Source organism: Gymnogyps californianus, chromosome 5 (genome assembly GCF_018139145.2).
Source record: "Gymnogyps californianus isolate 813 chromosome 5, ASM1813914v2, whole genome shotgun sequence".
NCBI classification, from domain to species: domain Eukaryota; kingdom Metazoa; phylum Chordata; class Aves; order Accipitriformes; family Cathartidae; genus Gymnogyps; species Gymnogyps californianus.
The window spans coordinates 69016011-69025960 of record NC_059475.1 but is presented as its reverse complement, the minus strand read 5'-3'; the positions used below and the strand labels follow the sequence as shown (position 1 = coordinate 69025960).

Below are 9950 nucleotides of genomic sequence, written 5' to 3'. Positions count from 1 at the left end.
CCGCCTCCACCTCCACGGGCCCCCTCCAGGCTCTCCCCACCAAGGCTGTCGCCGATGCTGCGCACAGAGCCAGCCTGCAGCCAGCTTAGCCCTGACCAAAGGGCTAAAGACACCAAAGGATGATGTCTTTGCATTGCATTTAAGTGCAGAGGTCAAGGCACGAGTGTACCTCCTGCCCAAGCACGGACGTGCCTCCGTTCCAGACACAGCCGGACCTTCTCCTCAAGGCACAGGCACACCTCCTGCCCAAGGCCAGACCCACCAGCAGCCACTCGGGAGGTATCTAAGCCTTTCTTCCAGACTGCCTGACCCAAGTTAGCGGAGCAAAGTCCAGGGCTAAAGTACACACACGGCAATCCCATCTCAGAAAAGACAAACAAGATCTTCCCCAGTGCTGCACAAGCCTGAAGTCCTTAAGGGTGTCAGGGCTGCATGGGAAAGAGAGAGACATCTTGTCCTGGGCTCCTATTATCTCCTTAAGGAAGAGCTGTCAGTGACAGCTGGAGTTTTGGTTAAAGGCATTAGGATAATGACTTAGGGGTCATGGGCATGCGGAGATGTAGGCTTGACATCCACAAACAGGGGAGAAAGGCAAGCCGTCTACACAGAAATAACACTTAACTCAGGGCCAGGCACCCCCCTCCCATCCTCTCCTCCTACCAGTGACACAGGGACTTTTCCTTTCTGCCACAAATACGCAAATTTTTCATCACATGAAAAAACATAGCAGGAGTGAATCAAGATAGCAGGGGCATGAAACTACCTGTTTTGCATGAGAAAATCTGATGGGAACGAGCCTGGCAGACCGAGGAGGGACAAGGCACAGCCAGGACGCAGATACAGAGTCCTGACAGCGATGCTGGCCCGCTAGCACAGAGGTGTGCCCTGATGCAGCTCCCGACCACCAAAGCAACACCTGAAATAAAAAATGAGGCCGCTCAGAGCTGGGAAAACGTGGGTTGCTCGGCTCTGAGCTCAAGGGGAGCTCTGCCCCGTCGTGCTCATCTGACAGCCGGTTGCTGCATTTTGCTCAGCAGGAGCAGCTGCTCCAGGCTCCTGCTGAGCTCCCCCGCTCCGTGCAGGAGCTGCGGCTTTGTGCAAAGCGTTACGGGTAAGCTGGGCTCCCAGCCTCCCGAAGAACCGGCTTTGGGATCCCACTGAACTCCAAACCTCCACCCCTCATGAGGGCCAGGCAATGCTCACGCTGTGTCTGGAACCAGAGACCCTTTGAAGGACAACTAAAACACACCTTAGAGGAAAAAAGCCCTTGGAAACTGCCTGCAAAAACCCCTCTGCATGAGAGCGTGGATGCAGAATACAGCAGATTTCTGCTGGCCCGCAGTGCTGACTGCGAAGTTCCACCACCCTGGGCTTCTCAGGCATCCCCGTGTCACTGCCATGCTTTGCAAGACACCAGGATGGCTCAGAAGTCTGGGCATCAGCAATGGCCTGGCTTGGGGTCCAAAAACCTCAGGGTGCAGGTCTCCCTGGGGTCAGCCAGCACATCCAGCTGAGTCCTGGAGGTCATTGGTGTATCTCCTGCTTCGTTGCTGCTGGGAGAGATGGGGTGTGAAAATGCAAAAATCAGAGAGGGAAGGAAAAGCCTCACAAATTATTTTTACTCTTGTTAAGGCTTCGTGATTTTTCAGGCGATATTGTCACGGCGGTGATGCAGGATTTTGGCATATGGAAATTTGGTCAGGCAGTATCCCCCACTAACATTTCCTCTGTCTGCCTCTGAAAATAAGCTGTGAAAGGAGAAGCCAGCTTGTTTGCCTGCAAAGGCATTTCGATGTACATAAGATACAAAACAAACCCAAAGAGCCTGGAGGCCAAACTCTTTTTCCTGCTGGGAGGCCACTTTGGAAGAGCTCTTCCCTGCTTCCGCAGGAGGCTGGAAGAATACCAAGGAGACAGGGCTTTCTCCTGATGAGAAATGTGGGATTTCTAGCGATTCTTCAGGGTCCTCATTACACCATTTCAGCACATGCCCAGGCTAACAGAAATCCGCTGCAGTCAGAATACTCTACAACACCCCCTTCCCACCTCTACTCCTTCTCTAATGCTGTTACGTTAACCTTAATGGGAAGGTTAAGCATTATTATATTAAGCATAAAGGCAAGCCCAAAGCATTATTATATTCCTCTTTCTTTCCTTGGAAAGCCACAAAGGTCTTTGAAGGATCAGTGCCACAGTCTTTTCCCATCTCCCTCTGCCAAAAGAGGAGAGAAAAGTAAGCACGATGAGCTACGCCGTATTAAAATAGGTTTGGTCTGATCATGCAAACTGATTGGGAAGGTAGTTATATTCAGAGATAAAAACAAAGCGGGGTATCAATCCATTTCCTTGAGGTTTGCTGGTTCTGATGTGATGCCTATTACGTAAAGTTGAAGGTGCATCGTTTTCGTTCACCAATTTATTGTGACAGCACTTGGATCGCTGGTGGAGGACAGAACATGCAAACACAGCCTTACAAAACCGTGAAAAACAACAGATGCAAACCTTGGTACCTGCACCGCCCCTGAGTTCCTTACGGAGAAAGAAAAGATAAGGAAAAGGCTGCCCTGCAGCCAGACCCAGATGAGTTTTCAAAAGGTCCTACAGATATTTGCTATCTTTTTCCCCAGGCTTTAACCCATAATCACTTTATAACCACAATTGCTTTTTATTCTCTGGGCTGTGAATCCATACTGGCATACAACAGGCACTCCATCCAGTGCCACATTGTCAGCCAGTGCTTACTTTTAAAATATTTAACTTCTGCAGGCTACCCAGTAACTCGCTGGGTGTTGCCAAGGAACCGAGAAGGTTTTTAATTCTTAAGCAGGTATGGGAAACTGAACCCCTTCTGAGAGGTCACGTTTTTCAGGTAATCTAGAACATGTTCAGGTATTGTAAATGCTTTTGTCGGGTATTTGACCTTGAAAACCAACCAGCAACGTAAGAACCTACGCTATATCGAGTATATATAGTGCCTAATGTGCACTTCTTTCCCCGAGGGGCGGCTACAGGGTGTAGATTTGTCTCAACTTTCTGCAAGCTGAGCACTGAGATTAAGAGTCTGTTTTGCTCAAGATCATCACACTTCTTCATCTTTGATGATACATTTCCATCACACAGTTACTTAAGTTGCTATCTTAAAAATAAGAACCTGTCTTTCAAAACGTCTCACGCTGGGACAAATCCACATTTTAAAGGCTCGTACACAAGCTATGTTGTCTCCTGGCTCTCCAAGGTAAGATGCAGAAACTCTGCAGGGACACAGCAGTGGGGTTCCTCAGACAACGAAGCCTTTATTTGCTTTACTAAGTTATGCCGTTTACGTTCTGCTTCCTGTTTACCGTCCTTTCTGTTCATTTATGGAAACTAGTACGACTCTACATAAAACTGTTTCAAAAGTAGGTGGTGCTCTCTCACCAGCTTCTCACCCACTCTCGGCAGGATTGGTAAATGTGAGCTACAAGGATTGACGTGCACAGAGTTTATTAGTGACTAATTTGAGATCTTAACTATTGAAAGTGCTGAGTTCTCAAATGTCTTTTTGCTATATATCATCCTAAAGAGCGGTAATAATTACTTTAAAAACACATGCCAAACCATGTAAAATCTTCTTCTGGCGCACAGACCGTACAGACAGAACATTTTCCTGAAAGGCAGGGAGGATCCTCACAAATAAAGCCCAGTGCAGGTGAAAAAGCATTTTTCTCTTCTACAGCACGTGGCCACATCCCCACGTCCTCAATTACGTTTTGGATTTCCCGTGTGAAGTAGTGCAGCATATCGCTTCTCTTTGTCAGGTTTTTAGACTCGGATGACAGCAAGATCAACTCTGGATGCTTTCGGCAGGTCACACAGCGGCAGCTGAAGAATACAGCACCGTGCTCCAGTTCGGGCTGGTCCAAGCTGGAAAGCGCTGATCACAGCAGCAGAGGCAGCAGTGGGAGAGCTCAGGGAGCTATCGGGGTGCCCAGCCTGTCCCCGCTCCGGCTGCTGAGGGACAGGACATGCAGCTGCTAAAGGCTGAGGGACCCGTGGGGCAAAGGCAGTTGAGCAGAAGCTGCCGACCACAGCCTGGAGCAGCACGGCTCATCTCGGCCACAGGCCCACCCAGGGCAGGACACGCACCAGGAAAGGAGCGGGTCCATGCTGGCAAAGGGATAATACAGATTGGAGCACCCTCTCGTTTGCCGATATCAAGCACAGGCACGCAGGAACCCTGCGGGGAGAGGAGCAGCTCAGGAAGTGGCACTGCCGCTTAGTCAGCGGAAGGCCCCGTTGCGTGGAGATCGGCTCCTCAACGGCTCTAGAGCAAGAGCAGCTGCCGTCTCCCTGAAAGCAACTCCCCGCCTTGGCATGCATGCATGCAAATATTTCACAGGTCCCATCACTTCCAGTTTACCAGGAGGGAAAGGAGAAAAGGAGCTCAGGAAAAACAGAGGAGCCCAGCTGTTTGCCAGGAGCAACGGGCAAAGCCAAAGCTGGCCAAGCCCCATCTGCAGACAGTCCCCAAGGATGAGGGACAATGCAGTCACCAACCAACCTAAAAAAGCTATGATTCAGGAGGAGAGACCCAAGGAGCAGCACATCTGGGTCCAAAACAGAGGGAGAAGGTGCTAGAAAAGCCACTTCCCCACTCTGCAGTTACTCATTTCGGTTTGTGCCTCGTGGTACCCACCGGCGGGTGGCACAGCGCCGCAGCACAGCCATCCCCTCCCGCAGCCCAGACAGACAAGCATCCCGGACGCCATTCGGTGTTTCGCTGGCTGTGCTGGCTGCCGGGCGCTGACATACTTAATGCTTGAGATCCGTGTTCCTCAGCTGGTGGATCCCGGGAGAAAGCACCAAAGGTAACTCTCAGCTGTTAGAAAGAAAAGCAGAAAAACCTCACGGACGGTCGCACCGTCCCCTTAATGCTTTACACAGTCAGAACAAAAACGCTAACCAGGCAGTCATTTCCTGAAACCAGAAAATGCTGCTCTGAGGCCAGCGGGTAGAGCAATCGATGCCTGCACACGGACAAAGGCAGTACTTTAAAGCTCCCGACATCTCCTTTCCCAACTATTTTGGTCAAGACCCATGGTGTCATACTACTGCTGCCTAATTTAATAAACTGCCGCTCGTGTTCACCAGCAAAGAAATGGTCACACGGAACAGAGCCAAGTAGAAACCCACTAATGTCCACATCCTGATGTTAATTTTAGCCCTGCTCGGCAGTAAACTATTTAGATACATTTCCCATGCTATTGAGAGGAGACTGAACTGGCTGTATCCAGCGGGATCACTAGGGCTTGCTGTAAATCCCACGCCAGTACAGTACTTAGCAGTATTATCTGCTGCTTTAAACACGAGAGTATGAACTCTGGCACTGCCTGATGCATGCAGGGACACTCGTGAGCCCTGGTGTCAGCAGACTGTACCCCCGGCGCAGCCTGCGTGCGCTCATTAGGAGAGGCCACGGATGGTATGTTTTCCTTGGCATCCTCCCTCTTTGCTCGCTGCATGAAAGAGCAAGGCTTCCTCGGAAACTCTTATTGTCATCCACTTAATAATTCTGTAGTCTAGGAAATCTCCCATTCTTCTAGACTTTAAAAACACCAAACAATTTCCCTTTTGCTGTTCCAAGGGGGATTGCTTTGCACGTGCCACATAATTGCAAAAATGTCTGCCATAAAAATTAACTCAAAATTTGGTATTTTTGAAGGGACAGAAGGATATGGTGAAGTCGGTCTTCCACACGCAATCCCAAGCGAAAGCACATCTGTGCTCTCCGAGAGCTGTGCAGTCCAGAAGGCGACCACATCACCTGGCCTCCCTGAAGGCTAACCTCAAAGTGACCACAGCCCGTTTTGTTGGTTTTGTGTTCTGGATGCCGCTTCCGACATCCGCTCCATCAGCTCAGAAGCAACTACCACCACAGGCTTGCTTTCCCCTTGCCTGCCTCCCCACAGGCCCTGCCAGGAGGAATTGGGCTCCAGCATGCCAGGCCTGGAGGACCAACCTCCTACTGCTTACATGTACCGGCCTCGCTGGCACATCCCCGGGAGCACGGGCTTGCGACATGTTGTGCCTGTGAAACCGGCCAAACGTGTGTCTGCGATGTATGTGCCCAGAGCGCTGCTCTGCGTCATGCAAGGCGTGCTGGAGCACTGCTCCCGGGGAAGGCAGGCGAGGACTGCGGCCAGGTACGTGAACGCTGCGTTTCCCAAGTGGTTGACCACAGCTTGAACGTCACTGATCTGAATTATAGGGAGCGACCCAAGACAACAAGGAGCCGTAAACCCAATGACACTACGCATCACAGAATAGTTTGGGTTGGAAGGGACCTTTAAAGGCCATCTAGTCCAACCCCCCTGCCATGAGCAGGGACATCTTCAACCAGATCAGGTTGCTCGGTGCCCCGTCCAACCTGACCTTGAATGTTTCCAGGGATGGGGCATCTCCCACCCCTCTGGGCAACCTGTGCCAGTGTTTCACCACCCTCATCATTAAAAAAAAAAACCCAGCATCCTAAGATAGGGTTTTAGTTTTACTTTAGCTCTTTTCAGAGGGCTCTGGTGAGGGCCCACTCCAGCAGGTCACAAGTACGGTGGTAGGACCGCTCAAAGTTATCTCCCCACCTGGGTCCCCAGCTCCTGCCGCACTACCCCTGCCAACTGCCCTACACTTCTTCGCCATCACGCTGCCACAAGGGTCACTCGGGACCCAATACACCCCCAAGCCCCCAGCAGCACTCCCATCGGGTGAGAGGGGCCCTGGCGCAGTACAACCCCTGGCGGGCAGGGCCACAGGCAGGGTTTGAGCTCCTTCCCGAGGCTGACACCCTGCACCCAGCTTTCTTCTTCCATCGGCGGGCAGGGAGCCGAGGCCTCACGGCCTAGCTGGACATGCCCACTGCGGCACCACAGGAGCCAGGCGGCTGGAGGGCACCTCAGGGGATTGCTTAGGCCAGCACCACGCACCAGCCCAGCTCCAGCTCCTGCACCGCACCCCATATGCTTCCACACCCCAAAGCACTGAGGCGTAAACCCTCACAGCTCAGGCCGTCCCCACAGCTCCCCCCACCCACCCCGGCTCTGGCAGCCTTCTCAGCCCCAAGGACCCACGGACACCAGCGGGCGGCTGTCACCAGTGGCTGCCCTGCCCCAAGCCCAACGCCAGCCGGCGGGGCCGCCCTCCTGAGGGGCCACGGTCGAGCGGGGCCGCCACAGAGGGCGGCGGCCCAACAGCTCCGCCAACCGCCACCAGGGCGCTGCCTGGCCCTTTAAGACGCGCCCCTGGCGTCCTCCGCGTGCTCTCTGCTGACGTGTGATCGCGTGGCGCCTCTCCCCATCGAGGCCCCGCCCCCCCCGCCGCTTTGCCCGCATGCGCCGTCCCTGCCGCAAGGGCCCGGCCCCGCCCCGCCCTGGTGCCGCCGGCCCGCCGCGCAGGCGCAGCAGCGGAGGAAGCGGCGCCCCGCCCCTGCTGCGTGGGAGGCGGGGCTGGGGCGGCGCACGCGCGCGGCGCCTCCCGGGCAAATGAGAGGGACACCCCCGCCCTTCCGTTCCAGGCCGCGCCGCCCGCGCATGCTCCTTTCCACGCGAGAGGGGCGGGGCTCCGGCCGCCGCCGCCGCCGCGCAGGCGCAGTCCCCCCCCCCCCCCCCCCGCCCCGAGGCCGCGCGGGAAGCGGGATGGCGCGCACTGCCCTGGGCGGAAGGGGGCGGGGCAAGGGGGGCGCGGAGCGCCGCGCCCCGCCCTCCCCGCTGCCGCCGGCGGCGCATGCGCGGGCGGTAGCGGCGGCGGGTGGCGCCGTTGAGCGGCCCGGCGGGCGGGGCGGGGGCGCCGCGCGCAGGCGCGGTGGCGGCGGAGGGGAAGTGAGGCGGGCTCGCGCGGCGCCTTTTCCGGCGGTGCTGGCTGAGGGAGCGGCGCGGAGCGGAGCCGGCCCCGAGCCCGCGGGCGGCCCTGAGGTAACTGCCGGCGGCTCCTCTCCCTTCCCCGCCCGCCGCGCCGCCCTGTCTCACGCTCTCTCCGTCCCTTTGCAGGCAGGACGCGGAGCCGCCGCCCCTGAGCCGGCATCCATGAGCTGAGGCGCCGGGGCGGGAGCCAAGGCAGGAGCCGGGCGGAGCCGCCGCCTTAGGCCCGGTGGAGGAGCGGAGCGTCGGCGCGGCCCCTCTTCCCGCGGCGCCCGGGCCACACCGCACCGCCAGGCCTCTCCTCACCCCCCCCTCCGCCCCGCTTCTTCCGCAGCCGCCCCATGCGCGGCCGGCGCTGAGCCCCGCCTGCCCTTGCCCTGACACCCCCCTCCCCCGCCGGGCCGGTCCCGCTCCGCGGGGCTGCTCGGGTGGGTCGGTGCTCGCCCTCCGCTTCCCCCCCCCCCCCCCCCCCGCCCTCCACACCACCACCACCACCCCGGAGGCGCCGGGCCCCTTGGATGCCGCCGAGATGGGCAAGGTGCTGTCCAAGATCTTCGGCAACAAGGAGATGCGGATCCTGATGCTGGGTCTGGACGCGGCTGGTAAAACCACCATCCTGTACAAACTGAAGCTGGGCCAGTCCGTCACCACCATCCCCACCGTGGGCTTCAACGTGGAGACGGTTACTTACAAAAACGTCAAGTTCAACGTGTGGGATGTCGGGGGCCAGGACAAGATCCGTCCCCTCTGGAGGCACTACTACACGGGCACGCAAGGGTTGATCTTTGTGGTGGACTGCGCCGATCGCGACCGCATCGACGAGGCCCGCCAGGAGCTCCACCGCATTATCAACGACAGGGAGATGCGGGACGCCATCATCCTCATCTTCGCCAACAAGCAGGACCTGCCTGATGCCATGAAACCCCATGAAATCCAGGAGAAACTGGGCCTGACCCGAATCAGGGATAGGAATTGGTACGTGCAGCCCTCCTGTGCTACTACAGGGGATGGACTCTATGAAGGGCTGACATGGTTAACATCCAATTATAAATCCTAATGAGAGAATAACTATTTAGTCTACAAAGAATTAAAGAAAAAAAAAAATAACCCACATGGCTTTCCGGAAGAATGATTCTCTACTGAAAAGTAAAACAAAAGCATCCATAGGATTATGATCACCTTTCTCCAGTTACCACCCTTTCCTTCTGCACACTTGACTGGATTCCTGTTTTAACTCTTCTTGCTTGGCGTTAGGATGCTCTAATCTCCGAATGTGACACGAACACAAGCACTAGATGCTATGGCAGACTTCCAGCAAACAGGGGAAAGACACATTGTAGACTTGCTAAGTAACTTTGGTTTTTGGTTTTTTTTTTTTTCCTCTTGATAGCCCTTAAGATGGTTTGATTATTTTGGGGGATGGTTGGGGAGGGGTACCATTTTCAGTGTATGCTTTCTGGTTCTACTTTTTTGATTATATTTTTTTTTTTTCCTTCTATCACTTGCTGTAGATTGCTACTTTTTTGCATTCATGCAGAATATGTTGATAGGTCTACTTCATCTAGTAAACTGAAAATTATTGCTTAAAATCAAACTGCAGTCTGTCTTTTTATATTAAGGACTTTTTTTTAAAGTTCTGTTAATCTGTAACTAAATAGTGACTCTCAGTCTGTCTTATATCTCAGACTAATAATGAAACGAATTCTTGCCTACAGTGGCAGATAGTGAGAATACCATTGTAACATGTTCAAAGTGCATATCAGGCGTAATGTTAACTAGGTAATGTAAGAACTGCTTTGAAATGTCAGCTGTGAAGTTCTGAACCATACATCATGCATGAGAAGGGATGCAAATAAGTTCCCCATACTACATAGCAACCATATAGCAAGTAAGACATGAATGATGTAATAGTTCCAGGGTAGATACTGTTCAGTTTTCGTCTTGCATTGCAAACTTAAATGCTGTTTAGCTGCAGTTTTTACTACTCGTGTCAGTCTCCGATTCAATGCAAGATAGGTTCCTTCCAGAAAATGCAGCAGTAATGTGTAAGCATTGCAACAA

General features: G+C 54.3%; 1 protein-coding gene across 1 annotated transcript; it reads left to right on the top strand.

The window, feature by feature from the left end:
* The first annotated feature begins 8337 nt into the window (after nucleotides 1-8337).
* ARF6 (ADP ribosylation factor 6) lies at nucleotides 8338-9311 on the top strand. Its single transcript, XM_050897807.1, has one exon. It carries the CDS (start codon nucleotides 8419-8421, stop codon nucleotides 8944-8946), a length of 528 nt encoding a protein of 175 aa, XP_050753764.1. The 5' UTR covers nucleotides 8338-8418; the 3' UTR covers nucleotides 8947-9311.
* Nucleotides 9312-9950: the final 639 nt, after the last annotated feature.

What these genes read in the sequence shown, in the direction of transcription:
- ARF6 (XM_050897807.1), top strand. Translation starts at nt 8,419, where the DNA reads ATGGGCAAGGTGCTGTCCAAGATCTTCGGCAACAAGGAGATGCGGATC.